At 36.7% G+C, this 21,043-nt stretch overlaps 2 protein-coding genes across 39 annotated transcripts; one reads left to right on the top strand and one right to left on the bottom strand.

Moving 5' to 3' along the window:
* The first annotated feature begins 5,737 nt into the window (after positions 1–5,737).
* On the top strand, positions 5,738–6,709 carry LOC138902396 (mitogen-activated protein kinase kinase kinase 20-like). Its single transcript, XM_070190258.1, has one exon. It carries the CDS (start codon positions 5,738–5,740, stop codon positions 6,707–6,709), a length of 972 nt encoding a protein of 323 aa, XP_070046359.1.
* A 542-nt stretch (positions 6,710–7,251) lies between these two features.
* LOC104103184 (protease Do-like 5, chloroplastic) lies at positions 7,252–12,004 on the bottom strand. Of its 38 annotated transcripts, none has more exons than XR_011412643.1 (10): positions 11,843–11,951; positions 11,649–11,761; positions 11,124–11,208; positions 10,317–10,425; positions 9,865–9,927; positions 9,668–9,757; positions 9,187–9,251; positions 8,801–8,887; positions 8,428–8,489; positions 7,252–7,480 (listed from the first exon to the last, which is right to left on the bottom strand). XR_011412643.1 is itself a non-coding variant. In XM_070191704.1 (9 exons), the coding sequence occupies exons 4-9, from the start codon at positions 10,335–10,337 to the stop codon at positions 7,418–7,420; spliced, it is 378 nt and encodes a 125-aa protein (XP_070047805.1). In that variant the 5' UTR covers positions 10,338–10,425; positions 11,124–11,208; positions 11,649–11,761; positions 11,924–12,004; the 3' UTR covers positions 7,252–7,417. The 38 variants fall into 38 exon arrangements, 16 of the variants coding, with proteins under 16 accessions (XP_070047805.1, XP_070047806.1, XP_070047813.1 ...); XR_011412645.1 differs by having other exon boundaries at positions 8,805–8,887; XR_011412644.1 differs by having other exon boundaries at positions 9,191–9,251.
* Between the last annotated feature and the right edge of the window lie 9,039 nt (positions 12,005–21,043).

Below are 21,043 nucleotides of genomic sequence, written 5' to 3'. Positions count from 1 at the left end.
CTACTTTAACCAACAACCATGTTATGAAATATCCCACGGCTACCATCGATCTCTCTATGATTAGTCCACACAAAGTAATTCTCTATAAACCCCTTCCTATAAAGATGAAGCTTAACTTCCTCCGGTTTTTTAAACTTCATACAATCGCACCTGACACAAGGGCACCTAATTACTCCTTCACTTTGGTATGGTGGAAGTGACATTACATGTCTAATAAAGTCATCAACCCCTTCTACAAAATCCTCCCGCAATCCCCGCCGATTAGGATAATTCCTATTGTACATCCAAGTACGATGTTCCATCTATACAAATAAAACAAGAACAAATTAATTTATTCTACAATTATAAATTAATTATATCTTTTTAGTTAATTCAAGATAATTATTTTTTCCTAATTACACCAATTTATATCCTAAAAGTTCAATTCATATCCAAAAGGTCCAATTCATATCTTAAAAGTTCAATTCATATCCTAAAAGTTCAATTCACAAGAACAAATCCTAAAAACTAAAATTTCAATTCATATCCTACGAGTTTAAACATAAACTAACTAAACTAAAAAAATTCAACCCATACCCTAAAAGTTCGATTCACAAGAACAAATTAATTTATTCTACAATTATAAATTAATTATATCTTTTTAGTTAATTCAAGATAATTATTTTTTCCTAATTACACCAATTTATATCCTAAAAGTTCAATTCATATCCAAAAGGTCCAATTCATATCTTTAAAGTTCAATTCATATCCTAAAAGTTCAATTCACAAGAACAAATCCTAAAAACTAAAATTTCAATTCATATCCTACGAGTTTAAACATAAACTAACTAAACTAAAAATATTCAACCCATACCCTAAAAGTTCGATTCACAAGAATAAATTAATTTATTCTACAATTATAAATTAATTATATCTTTTTAGTTAATTCAAGATAATTATTTTTTCCTAATTACACCAATTTATATCCTAAAAGTTCAATTCATATCCAAAAGGTCCAATTCTAAACTTAAAAGTTCAATTCATATCCTAAAAGTTCAATTCACAAGAACAAATCCTAAAAACTAAAATTTCAATTCATATCCTACGAGTTTAAACATAAACTAACTAAACTAAAAAAATTCAACCCATACCCTAAAAATTCGATTCACAAGAACAAATTAATTTATTCTACAATTATAAATTAATTATATCTTTTTTAGTTAATTCAAGATAATTATTTTTTCCTAATTACACCAATTTATATCCTAAAAGTTCAATTCATATCCAAAAGGTCCAATTCATATCTTAAAAGTTCAATTCATATCCTAAAAGTTCAATTCACAAGAACAAATCCTAAAAACTAAAATTTCAATTCATATCCTACGAGTTTAAACATAAACTAACTAAACTAAAGAAATTCAACCCATACCCTAAAAGTTCGATTCACAAGAACAAATTAATTTATTCTACAATTATAAATTAATTATATCTTTTTTAGTTAATTCAAGATAATTATTTTTTTCTAATTACACCAATTTATATCCTAAAAGTTCAATTCATATCCAAAAGGTCCAATTCATATCTTAAAAGTTCAATTCATATCCTAAAAGTTCAATTCACAAGAACAAATCCTAAAAACTAAAATTTCAATTCATATCCTACGAGTTTAAACATAAACTAACTAAACTAAAGAAATTCAACCCATACCCTAAAAGTTCGATTCACAAGAACAAATCGTAAACCCTAGATTCTAACTAAACTATTCATGACAATACAAAGTTAATAATTCAATTCTAACTAAACTATTCAAGACAATACAAACTCAAAATTGAAACACTCATCAATTAACTAATTTATAACGAATTGACTAATTAACAAAACTAATTAGTTAATAAAACTAATTAACAAAACTAATTAAAACAAGACCTAAACCCTAATCCTCAATAAAATACAATATTCAAATAATTAAAACACTAATCAATTAAAACTAATTCATAACTAATTAACAAAACCTAGAAATAATAAATAAATGGGTTGTAATTCAAACATAGAATTTTTAGGAGATGGAGAAGGAGAGGGGCGGCAGTGGCAGCGGCAGCGGCGATGACGCGGCGACGACGAGGGCTGGGCGGTGGCGACACGGGGTGGGAAATGGGATTTATGTGAGGAAAATAGAGAAGGAGAGGGGAAGGTTTTGAGTGAGGGAAATAGAGAATGAGAGGGGGAAATAAAAGAGAAATGGAGGTTCCCCCGTTTTTCAATTCTGATTTTAGAATTACCGACCAAAGTTGGTCGGTAATTTTGGTCGGTACATTAAGTGTTGACCGTTTGACCAAAAACCGACCAACTTTGGTCGGTTTTTTTAAAAAAAAAAATTAAATTCTTTTTTTTGTGTGTGTGTTTTTTTCTTAAAATATTATAAACTACAAGCATTTATTTTATTTAACTATGCAATTAGTATAAATAATTATAAACTATAAGCATAATCTTTATAAATAATTATATTAACTATTTAATTTTAATAAATTATAATAGCATCTATCTAAGTAAATTTTCTAAGTTATAATTAAGTATGTGAGTAATTTCTCACACACACACACATACACTATATTATAGTTGATGCTAATAACTTCTTTTTTCATTCGTTCATCACTAATAATGCATGATATAGATTAATCGATATATAGGTCGAGACGTTTTGATGAATCATCTATTAATATTCATCGATACATCTAAGTAAGTTATAAGTCGATGAATCAATTTACAAATAAATATATTTGATGATAAAGTATATATACTAATTAGTATCTTCCCAAGTCTATCCCTAAAAGAACCCGACCCTGTGGTCCTAGCGATTCGTGTTCTTATATATATACGGCTATACATATATATATATAACACAAACACACTTCACTGTAATACTTTAACTATATATATAGCTTGTTATAGTATATGTTAGTGTGTATATATATAGCTTGTTAAAGTTTGACCATGTTTGACCTATTAATTTAACTCATTTACTTAATACTAATAGCTTCTTTCGTTTATTTAATTTGTGATCCATATATATATATATATATATATATATATGTGTGTGTGTGTGTGTGTATATATATATATATATATATGTCAAAGATGTTTAGTATTAATTCTTTTATTTATCATTCATTCATCACTAATAATGCATGGCATAGCTAGATTAATCGATATAGGTCGAGACGTTTTGTTTTTACTATTAGTCGATATAGGTCAAACGTTTTATTTTTAATATTCATCGATGCATCTAAGTAAGTTATAAGTCGATGAATCAATTTACAAATAGCATGTTATATATGGTATATGTTAGTGTATTCATTATTTGTATTACAAAAGTGTTAACGAATTACATTTATATTATTTAGATAGTAAATATAAAAGTAATTCGAAAGTTTGACCAATGTTGACGTAATAACCGACCAACTTTGGTCGGTTATTTTGCAGAAAATAACAATTACCGACCAAAGTTGGTCGGTAAATGCTTCCCCTACATTAACCGACCAACGTTGGTCGGTAATTTTAAATATAAATTCTTAAATATTATAAAACATTTTAAATAATAAAATAATTATTAAAATTTAAAAAATTGGATCCAGATTACCGACCAACGTTGGTCGGTAATCCAAATTTTTCTTGTTTGACCAGCTGGGTCAATTCGTTGACCAATTTACCGACCAACGTTGGTCGGTATTTTGTTTTAAAAAAATATAATTTTTTCCCCAGTTTTCGTCCAACCTGGACGGTTTTTGATCGCTTTTTTGGACCGACCAACGTTGGTCGGAAATATTTGGTCGGTTTTTAGCAGAATTTTAGTAGTGGCTGAGGGGTTGGGGCAGGACAAGGGCGGGCGCCGGTGATCGAGGGTCGATGGTTTGAGGTTGGGGGTTGAGGGTCAGGGTAAGGAATGACGGTCGAGGTCGAGGGTGATGGGTCGAGGGTGTGGGGGGTTGGGGCGGGCAAAGAGGGGAGGGGGTCATAAAGGTTTGTGGCCTGGGAATATTGGTGGGTTTGATTATGGGAGCGTTGGGTGGGTGGAGGTGGAGGTGGAGGTGGGTTTGCAGATTGTTGAAAATATTAGTTGGATAATTTGGAAAATCCTTTTCCCATTGTCTTGCTAGGGAAGTTATTTCCTGAAATTAGAGAAAAATGAGTTTTTAAAGAAAATATTTTCAAAAATATTTAAGCCAACTAAATATAATTTTTTTTGAAAAACTCAAAAAACTCCTCCATTCCAAAATATATCCATAATTAATATATAATATGTGTTTGGTTTTATATTAAATAAACTAGGATATATAACTTTTTATTTTCAATTTTAACATAGCTTTCACAAAGGATTTTGAAAAAAGGACATCTTTATCATTTGATTATTTTTCTCCGGATTAGCTAGATCTTGAGACCGTTACCCCATTGTTTGTGGTATAAAAAAGGTCACAGTTTGTTATAAATAATCTTGGAATTACTAATACCAAAATCAAATATTTCATCCAATATATCATGACATAAATCACCACTTGGTTTAGTTAAAAATATTTTTGGAAAGTTTAAATAAACTGAGTCAAAAGAAACTTTTTGATTACTCAAATAGCAATAGTACCAAGGAAATAATTATTTAGCATTGTTTTGTGTATGTGTCAAGTTTAAAAGAGAAGTGGGTGCATTGGTAATTAAAAATATCCATGGATAATTTGTACAATCTAGTACCTTTAGTATTCACAAAAATTGTTCTTCTGAAAAATAGTTGGAGCAAGAAGAACAAAAAGTAATTTAAATAGTAGAAAATTGGGAGATTTTGAATTATTTACAAATCAAGGGTTATTTTTTATAAGTTTGTTGATCGTAGGAGTAAATTTGACTGGATAGTATAACAGTGACGGTAAATTTAGCCGGCTAGTATAACGAATGTTAAATGTAGACAATATCCGAAAGTAGAAAAATATATTTAGCCATTTTCCCTTTAAAATTTTGTAACAAATACTATACTAGTGGAAACTAAAGAACTTACCTTTTACGTTTTAAGAACCCGTTTGGACATAAGAATTTTTTCACTTTTTTTTTTCGAAATTTTTTCATTTTTTTTGAAATCAGTGTTTGGCCGTAAAATTTTTTATTTTTCACTTGAATATGAATTTTGGATTTTTTTCGAAAATTTGAAAAACTCCAAAAAGTTATTTTTCAAAATTTTTACTCAGATTACTCACAAAACTTAAAAAACAACCCAAAATTAACAACTCTAATTTTCAAATACGATTTTCGATTGAAAGATTTTTTCACTTTTGTTTTTTTTAGAATTTTGCAATTCTTATGTTCAAACGCACACTAAGCATATATAATAGTTTTGACAAAAAAGGACCTTTTCAATTTAATACTAGAAAATAAGATTTTATCATGATATAAAGTTTTGATTGACTTTTATCTAAACAAAATATTTGTGTTTTCGAGAAGAAAAAAGGGAAATTTCTATGTAAAGAGTCACATCAATAGACCACACGACTTACCAATGTGTCATATTTCGGACTTGAGTAGGGTAAGTGTGTATATATATTTCATATCTGATAAAAAAATAGCTTCTCTTTAGTTTGTCGAGTCTTCTTCTTCAAAAAAATCCAGAGAGTCATTCAGTCATCAAGAAAGCCATATTCAGTCATCAAGAAAGTGATTCATTCATCAAGAAAGCCATATTCATTCATCAAGAAATTAAGCCTAAAAGAAAAAGTGAAGGATGGATAATCAAGAAAGCGAAAAGATGTTGCATTGGAAGAAACACTATGTTGTTGGTACCGGTTTCTATGGAAGCTCGGTATATTTTGCTTCACCAATGGGGGATCCCTCTTACTTCTGTTCTCCCCCATTTGCTGCAGTTAAATCGTCTGAATTTCAATACTCTTCTCCTCTGAGAAAGGAAGGGAAGATTTTGCAAGAGCTTAGGGGCTGTCCCTACATTCTTCATTGCTTTGGTGAGGACGAAAGCCTTGAAAATGGCAAAAGAACCTATAATCTGCTGCTTGAATTTGCACAAGGGGGGACACTTAGAGATTTATTGAATTCAAAGGTGGGAAAGAAAATTTCTGAAGAAGAGGCAGCCTATTACACTTACCAAATTTTAATGGCCATTTTTCACATTCATAGCAAAGGTTATATTCATTGTGATATAAACCCCCAAAACATTCTTGTCTTTCCTAATGCTGTAATTCATGCTAATGGAGTAAATAATAGATTGAAGTTGGCGGATTTCGGTTCAGCACAAAGGAAAGGAGAAAAAACTTGCCTAAAAAGCAGTATGTATCTTGGAGAGAGTCTCTGTTATGTCTCCCCTGAGTTTATAGAGAAGGGAAATTTTCAACCAGTCAGCGATATTTGGTCCTTGGGCTGCATTCTTTGTGAGATGATCAGTGGAACCATGGTTTGGTCTGAAGCCGAAGCCAAAGGAAAAGAGGATGGATTAGAATTGCATATTGTTTGCAAGCATCCGAAAATCCCAAAAGATGTTTCTGCTATTGCGATGGATTTCATAAAGAAATGCCTTGAAAAAAAGCATGAAAGAAGATGTACAGCAGAAGATTTGATTAAGCACCCCTTCGTACAAAATTTTCTTGATGCTTCGACTGACTGGATTTCAAAGAGGGACATGTTCACCGCACACAGTCGTGACACTCTTGGTAGCCATTTCATACCATTCAAGCTTTTCCCCTAAAGTTGAATTACAGATGTGTATTAGTTCGTTATTAGCGGTAGAGTTCGTTAAAAGTAGAGGAATACGTATAATTCATATTAGCTTTGATAGTTGTGGCCTGATCTATGGCCTTCTTACTGATACTAAACCACAGTATTAGCTTTGATAGTTGTGGCCTGATGTATGGCCTTCTTACTGATAATAAACCATATTAGCTTTGTGTGGACCAACTGTAAATGGCTCAGGAGGATCAAGCTAGTTGCAAATTGTCTTGAAATGCAGCAACTATATGTTAGATTGGTTATTGTTTTGTCTACTTTGTAGTATATGTTACATGATTGCAGGAACTTCACATGTGTTTCATTTACTGCTTACATGAATCACTCAGTGATCTAAGGTGGGAGCATGGTCGTAATTATCTGGTCTTAAGAAAGTTATTTTCTTTCTACACCCTCTCAATTGTGCATTTACCACTTCTGAATTGTGACACATGAGCAGCTTGTGACTGCAAATTTTTCTTCCAAAGAGCATTGCTATAAAAAAAAATTTCCAAAGGAAAGAAGTCAAGAACCAAATAAAATACATATATGGACTAAACACCACAAGGATTGCAGTTAACAACATGGTCTTTCTCCAGCTCCAAGAAAAGCCTTTTTTTTTACTAGTGCAGAAGTAGCTTTTTGATGTCAGATGTTCATTATCTGTCTATGTATGTTGTTCCATAAACGATCATGGTCCGTACAACTGTGTCAATTGGTATGGAAAAGTTAACCCCTGAGGACATACCGGAGCCTGCAGCATGTTTGAAATCTAAAAGCAATTAGAAAGAAATTCACTCAGATTTCATCTTTTCCTAATAGTAAGTTTCTCCGTATATAAGATATTCATGAGGACCAGAGGTATTAAACTCCTGGAGGCAGCAAGAAAAGTAATACATAGTTCATTTAAGATCAAGTAACTGAAATGACTAGAAGATGGTCAAATATCTGGTACAGGTTAACGGATTCAATATCCAACTCTACAGCATCAAACAAGTTTGAACTCTAATTTCTTTCAGATCATGCAATTTCGCAGTAGGTGACAGAAGGTTCTTTGGATGAATCATAAAATGATGGCAATCTACATAATAACCAAGAGCCACCAGGGAGAAAGGAGTGAACTACAGCTTTTGTAATATAAATAGGGTCTAACTTTGTGATTAGGCTTTATCAGGGAAATTTGATATTTTGATTAGATTTAATCTTATCCTGTTTTGTCACCTAGTTTGGAACTGATCTATAATTTAATCCCTTTAGCATTTAATCTTTGTTTGAAAAGTTGGATTTTTATCAAGATTTTACTATATTATTGATTTCGATTAACTTCTCTTGAATTCCCATGGAAATATGTTAAATATGGCTAATTGCTAGGGGAGGGATCAGGGAATCAGATCCTATGGGCCCCAAAATTCTAACAGCTAGTATATTGGCTTAGGATACTGTTAATACGTTTGATGATTCCACTTCGAGGAAAAATTAAGCAGTTATCACTTTAAAATTTGGAATCAACATATAGCAGAAGAATTAACAAGTTCTGTGTAAAGAAGCAACAGGCTATTAATATAGTCAGCATGCAACGAACCAGATGAATCAAACAACAGGCTATTGATATAGTCAGCACTCCGTCATTTCATTAAGTTGTGGGCTTCAATATCCACATCAATTAATTTCTAGAAACAACAAAAGCAATGAACTTTTTACCGCTGCGGGTGAGGTTGCCTTACTTAAACCAATTACACGACCAGATGAACCACCTGAATTCCCTGCATAAGGTAGTAAGTATAGGTCAAAACTAAGTTTCCCATAGATGCATAACCTGATGAATAATGAGTTTTAGACAAGGAAAAGTAATCTATTTTGACCATCTTCAGCGATTAGAAATTGAATCAAACCAGCATTCTGCCCTGACCTCATGCTCAAGTAAACCACATTATTTAACTGGCTCTGCTCTTTTTGCCTTCTAAACAATGTCTTACGTCCTATCCAAACAGTGCATTGTGCAGAGGTGACCATAGTGCTATTCACTAAACTTTTCTCGCAACCAGTAAATCTCTTATATGGGAAAAATGGTTACCAACATTAATGGCAGCCTCTGATTGAATAGGTCCTTTAATGGCGGCTCCATTTGGTGCCGTATTTCCCTGCCTAATCCACTAACTACCTGTAATATTTGAAATAATCAGATAAACTACAATAATATCCATTTCCCCCCATGATTATGCTTCTTCTATCTTTTTTTTCCTTTCCCATTGCACGGAGAAACACGAGCAAATCAGTTTAACAACTTAATCAGTTTTAAGATTTTGCTTCCCTTTTGGCTAGGCCTAAGCTGACTTTCTTGGGAGTTGATAGTATATAGCATTATGAGTTGAACAAAATATTTCCCTTATTTATATCAGATGACATTACATACAGCAAAAGCAATGACCTATTCAATCAGAGGCTGCAATTTTGACCTACCTACATGTAAGCCATGGGAGGTACCAGCAGAGACTTGGTTTTATTTCATCACCTTCAACGTCAATCTGCAGTTGAATATTAGACAACTAAAACCAGGGGACTCTTCAATCCAATCAGCATGTTTAGATATCGAAAGTTGTTAGACAACTTTATTCTGCACATCATTTTTTCATGTTTAGTATCCTATAACGTTTTTAGCTACTTGCTTAAGATTTGTATCTAAATGATCCAAACAAACGTTTTTAGCTACTTTTTGTCGACTATCACTATGAACAAAATTACTATCACTTGAATTTTGCAGCTAGTCAAATAGTGTCATATAAAATAGAACGGAAGGAGTTAGGTAATGTCATCTGTGTCATAGTTTTCTTCGACCATGAAATTTGGGTAAATAGAATTGTCTTTATAAAGATGATCAAAATAGATATTAAATAAGAATAGCAATTGGCAACCATATTATGGAACAGTTATGATTTAACACCTTGAGAAAAGCCATATCATATGCTGGATCAACACCTACGATCTTCGCTCCCTTAGCTATGCTTTCTCCTTTAGCATTCACTAAAGAAACCTGAATAGAAACCTTTAAAATTAGAATGACTTGAAATGGAGCAGTGCGGTTCAATATCCAGATAGGAACAGAAAACAAAGGGATAAAACACCAGGAATGCAGAAAACCTTACAATGCTGCAGTCCACTTTGATCAGTAGCTAATTTAGCAATGACATGGTAATCGGTAACCTGCGATAAATTCAAAATAATCATGCCCCATTCTCAGAGAACTGTTTGATTTCAGAATTATAGGTACATTATATTTGGTCAATACTGAGACAAATTTATAGCAAACTCTGAAGCAAGATTTGAGGCAGGGTTAGAAATTTAGACGAGAGAACTGAATTTCAAGTGTGAAAATTTTGGCGGCCGTAAGAAAGTAAAAACCATTGGAATCTTAAATACAAGTCTAACACATTTGACTTTCTTGAGAAGAGGCATTTAAATTTCTTGATATAAGCAGCAGGAGAATTAATCCAATTAAGATGGAAAATTGAAGATATCCATTGCATATTTGTAATCCTTAAAGTTGAAAAATCATCCAATGTGACCAAACTTATCCCAAATGAAGCCCGAACCTGTCCCTTCAACTGTTGCATTCTCGTCGTTGGCTAGCACCGTAGTAGAGCCATTGAAGCCTTTAGCCAACTCAAGGTCCTTAATGAAAACAACAGAAGGGGGAGTTTCCTGCATTTGCATCATTAGTTCTGTTACAGCATTTCGAACTGATAAACTTACGAGTCAACAAACATGATAAGACAAAGATGATGCGTTGATGCTTTCATCTTACTGTTGCTGTGAAGATTTCTTATGATTTATTCATGACCTGATTAAGAAACATTTAAATTTTCTTTTAGGTCTGATTTATGTCCTTCTTAGTGATGTTATACCATATTAGCGTTGTGTGGAGCAACATACCAATTCAAATGGCTTAGAAGGATCTTATTGTTCAAGACAGCTGTCTACTTAGATGTCCAATACTGTTAAATTGTCTTGAAATACTTGATAGTTACCATTGTTAACAGATAATTAGTTAATTACTTAATAAGTGACATGATCGTGTGCATAGAACTTAATCTCAAAAGTACTTCACTCTTCACATTACAAAATAGTTCTTAGCACTAATCAAACTGTTCCTGATTTCTATTCTAATAAAGCGTAATGGTTATTTGTCACTTGTTTAATATCATTTCAACAGGAAATTGTTTTTGAGAAATACAGAAGGAGCACCAAATTGGCAACAACAATTCATTGTTGAATTTATCTTCATTTCCGTCATACTTAAGTCAATTACTACTAATACACAACACCCAATAAGAAAAACAAATTATTAGTGTTTTCTTAACTCTTTCTTTTTCATTTATTTACTGGAGTGCGAAATTTACCTCAATTGAGCTGAACTACTATCAATTCTTCTTCTTCTTCTTCTTCTTCTTCTTCTTCTTGGCAGAGTGATTAGATGTCTTAACACTGTTCAAATTAACACTTTGATATGATTTTTTCTCCATCAAACTTTTTGACCATTACTTTAATATTTTCTTCCAAAATCACTAATACAATGTATAAACCAAATTAATATCTTAACTTCCATTCCCACTCAAAAAGTGTCTATAATATAATATAGAATGGAAGGATTAGTTAATATCATATTTGTCATAGTTTACTTCCACTGACCAATATATAAAATCTTTTTGATGGAGAAATTAGAATTGTCAGTATAAAGCTGACCAGTATAGAGAATAAATTAGTAACAAAATGACAATTGGCAACAACAATAAGTAATAGGTTGATTTAACAGCTTAAGAACAGCCAGATCATATGCTGGATCAACACCTACGATCTTCGCTTCCTTAGCTACGCTTTCTACCAAATGGTTCTGCTATTAAATTAATTAGAACTAATAAGCTTACCAATTATATTACTATAGATGATAAGACAAAAAATGATGCTTTGAAGTCTTTGTCTTGCTGAAGTTCAAAGAGCTGAACAACTCTTATCTTCATCTTGCTTAAGTTCATAAACTCTGAAATTAAAGCACAGTAGCAGAGTTAGACGAATAAACAAAAGAGGAAACAAAGAGAAGACGTAACAATTAAAGCTTTACATATTGGGTTTGCGAATTTGTTGAAGAAACAGAAGGAGGGGGAATTTGAGGTTGATGGGATTGCAAATGAGGGGAGGATACCTCCAAAGACGACCACATGGGTAGTGATGTATTAAAACCAGACCAGATAATGTTAGACTACGTGTCACATCTGATACTTTTAGCGCCGTCATTCTTTCTTATCATCATCGTTAAAATAAAATTACATCATCAAAACTTACACAAATAAATTTTTTTATCATGTTAGTTAGATAATTATTATAACGACCCGCCGGTCATTTTGAGAATTAGCGTCCAGTTCAACGGCTTAAGGTCTCGAGCAATTTCGTATGGTGATTTTGGACTTCGGTGTACATCCAGATTTGGAAGCCCGTAGGATAATTCAGCGCATTTTGGCGAAAATTGGAAAGTTGAAGTTTTGGAAGATTGAGAGGTTTGACCGAGGGTTGACCTTGTTGATAACGGGTTCAGATTTCGATTCCGTGATTGGAACATGTTCATTATGTCATTTATGATTTGTGTGCAAATTTTGAAGCCATCCGGATTGATTTGATACGTTTCAGAACGCATTTTGTAAGTTGGAAGATTTGAAAATTTATAAGTTCGATTCGAGGTGCAATTCATAATTTCGACGTTGTTGCATGTGATTTGAGGCCTCGAGTAGGTCCGTATTTTGTTACGGGACTTATTGGTATATTCGGACGGGATCCCGAGTGGTTCAGATGAGTTTCAGACGGGTTTCAGATTGTTTTGGAGATTTTGTTAAGGCTGGTTTGGCAGTCATTGATGCTGTAATGACTCAACCAGTCGTTTTACTCTCTAGATCCCCGTTCCCCTAATAAGACTCCTAGCATATGCTTTTACTGTTTTATGACTTACGGGGATGGTTAGTTCGGGTTTGGAAGGGTTCAGCTTGAAATCGCAACACATGGTTCCTTATTATTGTCTTAAGAGGGTTAAGTTTGACTTGGATCAACATTTTCAGTAAATGACCTCAGAACATGGATTTGACAGTCCCTATAGGTTCGCATGATAATTTTGGACTTGGGCGTATGTTCAGATCAGGTTTCGGATGACCTGGGAGCGATTCAGCGCATAAAGTTGAAAGTTGGCGCATTGAAGGTTTTGGAGTTCTTTAAATTTGGGTTGAAGTTGGTTTTAGTGTTAGCGAGGTCCGTTTTGGATTCAGAGCCTTGGTTTGAGACTTGCACATAAAATTTGGTGTCGTTCCGAGTAGTCTAAGTATGATTCGGCGCGTTCGAAGCAAGTTGAAAACTTGAAGTTAATAATTTGATTCAATTTGGTTTTGGGGTGTGATTCTTGGTTTCGTTGTTGTTTTATGCGTTTCGAGAGTTCGAGCAGGTCCGTATCTTGTTTATGGGCTCGTTGGTGCATTTGGATGGGGTCCCGAGTGGCTTGGGTGTGTTTTGGACCGCCCGAAGTTAAGTTGAAAACACTTGAATTTTTTGTTCTGGTTTCCTTCTTCGCGAACGCGGAGAAGCAATCGCGTTCGCGATGAAGGAATGGGTCTGGGTGGAATATTGCACTATGAGTTCGAGAGATGGAGACCGCGTTCGCGGAGCTTTGGGCCACTGGCCTTCGCATTCGCGAAGTGAGAGGCCAGTTGGGAAGGGGGTTTGTCGTTGGTCTTTGCGTTTGCTAAGCAGCAATCAGGTTCGCGATGGGCAGTCCAGCTAAGCCTTCGCGTTCGCGTGGGCTTTCCCCCCATTTGCAAAGGGTATATTCGGATGCCCAATCGCGATCGCGTATAAGGTCCACTAGGTAGAAACATTTTTAAAATGAGACTTAGACCCATTTTTCTCATCTTCTCACTTGTGTGGTTCGAATTTGGAGCTTTTTGTACAGGAGTTTCCACCTAACTATTGAAGGTAAGTAATCCTTACCCAATGTAAGCTTAATACATAGATTGTGGGTAGATTTTAACATGTAAAATTGTGAAAATTATAGGTTTAGTTGAAAAACCTAGGTTTTGATAAAAAAAATTAGATTTAACCACGAAAATAATTATAGAATTGGGAGAAAATTATATATGTGAGTTTGTGAGGTTATGGGTAACAATTATCTTCGAATATTTTCGGAATCTGGGTACGTGGGCCCGAGGGTGAATTTTAAGAATCTTTCAATTTGGGTTGGGTAAGTACTTTAATAGCTAAACTATTAACTTTTGAGCGTATATTGATTATTTTATATAACATTTGTATAGTTTCAGATTTGTTCGACACGAAGTTGGGTCCTTAGAGTAAATTTGTGGCCGAAAAGTAAGCTTTGAGACGAGGTAAGTCTCTTGCCTAACCTTGTAAGAGGAAATTTACCCCATAGGTGATTTAAATTGCTATTTGATTCTAATTGTGGGGGCTACGTATGCACGAGGTGGCGAGAGTCCGTGCGTAACTAATAATTACGCTTAAATCCGGGCAGTTTAGGACCCAAATCATGAAATACTTCTGATGTTTGCACCCTACTTGTTAATTAAAGTGCTTAAATTATATTGAAACTTGTTAAAGGATTTGTAAAGACCGAATTTTACTTACTTGAGTTTTGGCGGGTCACTTGACTGTTATTAGAAATTGAGCTACTTTGTGTATTAGCCTTATAATAGCTTTTAAATCGGATGTTCATAAAGTAATCTATCTTCTTGTGGAGCGGGCCGAATGCCTCGGCAGTATAATAGACGCATCTATGGTTTGTTCCGCTCAACCCTTGGCAGTGTAAATATTATTCTGGATCGGGCCGTACGATCGACATAAATCGTGCGTGTTAATGCTTGAAGCCCGAACACACGTGATATTATTTTTCATGAATTGAGAGATTATAATTTATTGATTTGTTCGAAATTTATTTGGAATTAGTATGTGCTAATGGAACACTATTGGAATTTACTATTAGTTCAAGAATTATTTAATCACTGTTGTCATTGTGTTAATATTATTATTCATATACTCTATGTCTATTTAGCATTTCTGTATTTTATTGTTAGCCCATAGTAAGTGTCGATGTCGACCCCTCATCACTACTTCTTCGAGGTTAGACTGAATACTTACTAGGTACATGTTGTTTATGTACTCACGCTACACTTCTGCACTAATCGTGCAGGATCTGAGGTAACTGCATCTGGCAGACATTCCGGCGCGCACTCCTGTTACTCCAAGGCCTTATGGTGAGCTGCTCTTCTGAGTCCATTCCGCAGCACCCGAAGTCTCTCTCTTTTGTATTTATTTTCTGTCTACTCTATTTTAGACAGTAGTGTAGAGTTTTGTTGTAACGACCCGGCCGGTCGTTTTGTGTATTACAACCCCGTTCTCCTATTTACTGCTCAATTTATGCTTTACAGTTGTTATGTGACTTGCTGGGGTGATTGGTTCAGGTCCGGTAGGGTTTTGGAATGAATTGGAACACTAAGTTCCAAGGTTTAAAGCTTAAGTTAAAATAGTGACCGGATATCGACTTATGTGTAAACGACCCCGAATAAAGTTTTGATGATTACAATAGCTCCGTATGGTGATTTTGGACTTAGAAGCGTATCCGGAAAAATTATTTGGAAGCCTGTAGCTAAATTAGGCTTGAAATGGCTAAAGTAAAAATTTAAGTTTGGAAGTTTGACCGGGGAGTTGACTTTTGATATCAGAGTCGGAATCTAGTTCTGAAAATTTTCATAGCTTCGTTATGTCATTTATGACTTTTGTGCAAAATTTGAGGTCAATCGGAATTGAATTGATAGGTTTCGGCATCGAATGTAGAAGTTGGAATTTGTTAGTTTTCGTTAAGCTTAAATCGAGGTGTGATTTGTGATTTTATCATTATTTGATATGATTTGAGGCTTCGACTAAGTTCGTATGATGTTTTAGGACTTGTTGGTGTATTTGGTTGAGGTCTCGAGGGCCTCGGGTGAGTTTCAGATGGTTAAAGGATCGAAATTTGGACTTAAACAACTGCTAGAATTTTCTGATGCCTGTATCTTGTTTCCTTCATCGCGTTTGCAAGGGGAGTCTCACGTTCGCAAAGAGGAAATTTGAACTGGCCCATTTTGTGCTTTGCGTTCGCGACCGAGGTGCACGCGTTCGCGAAGGGTCGAGGGGCAAAGTTACTTGTCCGCGATCGAGGGCACGCGTTCGCAAAGGGTCGAGGGGCAAAGCTACGCGTTCGCGATCGAGGCCTCGCGTTTGCGGAAGGGAAAGCCGGCCTAGGGGAAATTTTGTCATTGCGTTCGCGAGATTGGGCTCTCGTTCGCGAAGGAGGAAATCCTGGCTCTCGTTCGCGAAGGAGGAAATTCGGGCAGCACAATTTTCTTCTTCTCGAACGCGAGGAAGCTTCCGCGTTCGCTTAGAAGAAACATATAGACATAAAGTTTAAGTTCTGATTTTCCATATTTGACGAATTGGAGCTCGAGAAGAGGTGATTTTCGGGAGATTTTCAAGGAAAATAACGGGGTAAGTGTTCTTAACTCAATATTTGTAATACTCCAAAAAATTTTGAAGTACTTAAGTGCTATTAAAAAAATTGATGTGCGCTAATTATATTATATTGTGTGCATACGAGGACTATTAATATGATGGATATCAATTGGATGTGATAATAAGTGTATGAGGCATTGTAACGATCCGGCCGGTCGTTTCGGGAGTTATAGATCCATTTCTCCCATTTCTGTTTCCTTTATGTTTAAGTTATATAATGATATACCGGGTTAGTCGGTTCAGATCCGGAGTGAAATAAGACACTTAGTCTCTTATTTAGAACCTTAAGTTGGAAAAGTCAACTGGATGTTGACCTATGTCTAAACGATCTCGAATTTGAATTCTAATGGTTCCGTTAGGTATTTTGGACTTAGGAGTGCATCCGGAATGTGATTTGGAGGTTCGTGGTAGAATTAGGCTTGAATTGGCGAAATTGAAAATTTGGCAATTTTCGGTCGGCAGTGAAAAATTTGATATCGGGGTCAGAATGGAATTCTAAAAGTTGAAGTAGGTTCGTAGTGTCATTTGTGATGTGTGTGCAAAATTTGAGGTCATTCGGACGTGGTTTGATTGGTTTCAGCATCGCATGACGAATTTGAAAATTTAGAAGTTCTTAGGCTTGAATCTGAGGGTAATTTGGTGTTTCGATTTAGTTTGTATGTTGATATATGGCTTGTAGGTATTTTTGGTTGAGGTTCCAGAGGCCTCGGGTGTGTTTTGGGTGGGTTTTGAGCTAGTCTAGGCATTATCGGAACTGAGGTTTGGTTCTGGTGCTTAAACATTCTGCTGAGGGCGGAGGAGGGGGCGCGGACCGCGTAAATTTGGTCGCAGAGGCGCTGTAGGGTAGATCTGCAGATTCACTGGTCCGACTTCGGAAGCATGTATCTTTTGATCTACAAGGAATTTTGAGATGATTTAAAAACGAAAGTTGTAGCCCTTCGTGTCTAGTTTCCAGAAAGCTAAAGAAATTATCTGTTAGACATCTGTAGAGAAAGGTATGGTAAAAATACTAAAGCCTGTCACTACAGCCACCAGAAGTGCGGACAACATTGAATTTTCGTGGCCGCGCCTGGATTTTCGTGGTCAGCGTAGTGGAGATCAGAGAGTGCACTATATAAATGGGGTTTAGGGCATTATTTCACATTTTGGACCTAGGGACCTCGGTTTGTGGCGATATTTCGAGGGTTTTTCAAGAAATTCATCGGGGTAAGTGATTCTTATTCGGATTTGGTTAATGTACATGAATATATCACCGATTTCATCATTTGATTAGTACTTTGGGGTGGAAAATTGGGGAAAATAGTAGAAACTTCATAAAATGGATTTTGAGAGTTGAATGTCGATTCGAAGTCAGATTTTGACAAATTTGGTATGGTTGGTCTCGTGAGTGAATGAGTTTCCTAGTTTTGTAAATTTTATCGGATTTCGAGATGTGGACCCCGGGGCCGGGTTTGAGCCAATTTTGGGATTTGGGCTAATTTGATAGTTTTTCTTGTGGAATTCATTCTATTAACGTATATTGATGGTATTGTGCTGATTGTGAATAGATTCAGAACATTTGGAGGCCGCGTCGAGAGGCAAGAGCATTTCGGGGTAGAAATTTGACCGGTTTAAGGTAAGTAGTGATTGTAAATCTAGTTATGAGGGTATAAAACTCTAGATTTTTGTATCATTCTACTATTTTGAGGTGACACACATGCTAGGTGACGGGCGTGTGGGTGTGCACTGTTGGGGATTGTGACTTGGTTTGTCCCGTAGCACTGTAAAGTTGCATATTTTGTGGAAATTATATGATACTTATATGTTTTAGAAATATTTTCTGTAAGTTGGGTTGAATGCCATGTTTAGGCCTCGTGCCAGTGCTGTTTGGACCCTTAGGGGCATTTTCTTACTATCCTCTCACTGTTTTCGATTGAAAATCTATACTCAGTCATGGTTATACTTCTTTATTGCATAACTCAGTTTTATGACTCTATTTTGATGCATATAAATATTGTTTTGGGCCGAATGCCCTGTTTTTACTGAAATGCCCGAATGGCTTGAGAGGTTTATGACTGAGTGAGGCCGAGAGCCTGATTTGTGAAGATATTTATGGGATCGGGCTGTACGCCGCAACATATTTGGTATAGGCCGAGGGCCTGAATGATTTATGCCATGATTTGGCTTGATATAGCGCTTGGGCTGAATGAGCCCCTACGAAGTCTGTACACACCCCCAGTGAGCGCAGGTACCTACTGAGTGCGAGTGCCGAGTGCTGAGTAACTGTGAGGCATGAGTGATTGTGAGGTATACCCAAGTGGTAAGAGTGATGGTGAGGTATGCCCGAGTGGCAAGAGTGATTGTGAGGTATGCACGAGTGGCACGAGTGACTGTTTATGATTTCATCATTTTTGCTCACATTTGCATTGAGCCTTGTTTGAAAAACTATTGAAAAATATCTTTAAATGATTTTTACTGGAACCGGGTCTAAACGAGATGATTTGATTCAAACACTGATTCTTAAAGCATGCTGTACTTCACTGGATTTTTTGTGATATGAACTTGATATGATTTATTGCTCGTCACTACTGTTCAGTCTTTATTTATTGTTGTTACATACTGAGTTGGCGTACTCATGTTACTCCCTACACCTTGTATGCAGATCCAGGTGTAGCTGGACACGGTAGCGGTTGTTGATTATTCTGGTTGCAGATTTTCTCGGGGATAGCAAGGTAGCTACTTGGCGACCGCAGCCCCTGCTCTTCTCTCTCTTATCTTCCTTTAGTCGTATTTATCTATTTTACAGACTATGTTAGTCTTGATATTGTCAGACAAATGGCAGTAAATGCTCATGACTAGTGACACCTCAATATCAGACTTTTCTTTTCCGCACTTTTATTTTGATTTGAACTTCTTTACGAAGGGTTTTATGTTAAATAGCATTGGAATTATCTTTGAAATGAAAATATCGGTTTGCTTTAGAAATGAGTCGGCTTGCCTAGTTCCACGATAGGCGCCATCAGGACCGGGGTTAGTTTGGGTTGTGACAGATTGGTATTAGAGCTTAGGTTACATAGGTCTCATGAATCATGAGCGGGTTTAGTAAAGTCTTGCGGATCAGTACATAGACATCTATACTTATTTTCGAGAGGCTGCAGAACCTTTAGGAAACTCCACATTCTTGAATTCTGGTCGTGTAAATATGTTGATTCTAGTAACTAAACATCTGTTGTTTCATTCTCTCACAGACGGTGAGGACTCGTGCTACCGGTTAGGAGGTCCAACTGCCAGCTCCACCAGCCAGGTCCGCGAAAGGCCGAGGCTGCGGTAGAGGCCGTGGTAGGGGCAGAGGTGCAACTAGTACCGCAGCTGGGGCAGTACCCGCAGATCCACTAGTTGTCCTAGATCAGGACCAGGTTCCAATTGTTGATGCACCAGCTTAGGCACCACCTGTGCCTATTGTGATTCCAGGCCTTCAGGAGGCCCTAGCTCAGATTCTGACAGCGTGTACCGGCCTTGCTCAAGCGATCTCTATCTCGACGGCCGCAACCACTTCTCAGGCCAGGGGAGGCACTTAGATTCCCGTTGCTCGCACACCCGAGCAGGTTGTTCAGGGACTTCAGATAATGGAGGCACCACCAGCCTAGCCGGCTGCAGCTGCACAAAATTATGTGGTTCCTGCTATGCCTGAGGATGATCAACGTAGGTTGGAGAGGTTTGGGAGACTCCAGCCACCACCTTTCAGTGGCACAAAGAGAGAGGATGCTCAGGATTTCTTGGACAGATGTCAGAGGATACTCCGTACCGCTGGTATTTTGGAGACTTGTGGGATCTCATTCACTATTTTTCAATTCTCCGGGGCTGCACTTAGATGGTGGGAGACTTACGAGAGGCGTTGGCCTATTGACGCAACACCCCTTACTTGGCAGCAGTTCTCCGTGGTCTTTTTGGAGAAGTTCGTTCCTCGATCCCGTAGAGAGGAGCTGCGCAAACAGTTTGAGTGGCTTTGCCAAGGTGATATGTCTGTGACACAATATGAGAAGCGATTCTTTGAGTTGGCCCGTCATGCTATCTGGTTGTTTCCCACAGAAACGGAGAGGATCATGAGGTTTATTGATGGTCTCACTTATCAGCTACAGTTTCTCATGACTAGAGAGAGGGTTTCAGGTGCTACTTTTGATGAGGTTGACGACATTGCTCGACAGATTGAGATGGTTCGCGGTCAGTAGAGGGTTGAGAGGGAGGCCAAGAGGCCTCGTGGTCAGGGCGGATTCAGCGGTGCTCTTTTTGGGGGTCAGTTCCAGCATGGTAGAGGTCGTCTTTTCAGACAGGCTCAGTCAGCTCGGGCATTTCACCGTGGTGCATCATCCGGCCATAGTTCTCACAGTTCTCATCAGGGCTACTCATCACTTAGTGCCCTTCCAGCTCAGAGTTTGTCCCGTGCTCCACCTGTTCAGGGCTCTCCATGCCAGGTTCTTCTACCAGCTATCCCGGTGCTAGGGGTTCCATTCAGTTCCCGCCACTAGCACCAGGGAGTTGTTTTGAGTGTGGGGAGTTCGGGCATATGTGGAGCCATTTTCCTCATCGTCATGGAGATTTATCTCAACAGAGGAGTTAGCCTCCGACTTTAGAACCAGTTACTTCACCACCCGCCCAGTTAGCTCGGGGTGGAGGTCAGTCAGTTAGGGGCCTCCCTAGAGGGGGAGGTAGATCAGGGGGTGGCCAGGCCCGTTTCTCTGCCCTCCCTGCC

This window comes from Nicotiana tomentosiformis, chromosome 12 (genome assembly GCF_000390325.3).
Source record: "Nicotiana tomentosiformis chromosome 12, ASM39032v3, whole genome shotgun sequence".
Classification (NCBI taxonomy): domain Eukaryota; kingdom Viridiplantae; phylum Streptophyta; class Magnoliopsida; order Solanales; family Solanaceae; genus Nicotiana; species Nicotiana tomentosiformis.
The sequence above is the reverse complement of the archived record's forward strand: the minus strand, read 5'-3'. Positions and strand labels throughout refer to the sequence as shown.

Excerpts from the sequence above, each read along its gene's own strand:
- LOC104103184 (XM_070191704.1), bottom strand. The coding sequence starts at position 10,337 with ATGCAACAGTTGAAGGGACAG. Across the intron at positions 9,252-9,667 it reads ATGATATGGCTTTTCTCAAG|ATTGACGTTGAAGGTGATGA; the intron begins GTGTTAAATCAT and ends ATTCAACTGCAG. Across the intron at positions 7,499-8,427 it reads AGGCAACCTCACCCGCAGCG|ATTTCAAACATGCTGCAGGC; the intron begins GTAAAAAGTTCA and ends AATTGCTTTTAG.
- LOC138902396 (XM_070190258.1), top strand. The coding sequence starts at position 5,738 with ATGGATAATCAAGAAAGCGAAAAGATGTTGCATTGGAAGAAACACTAT.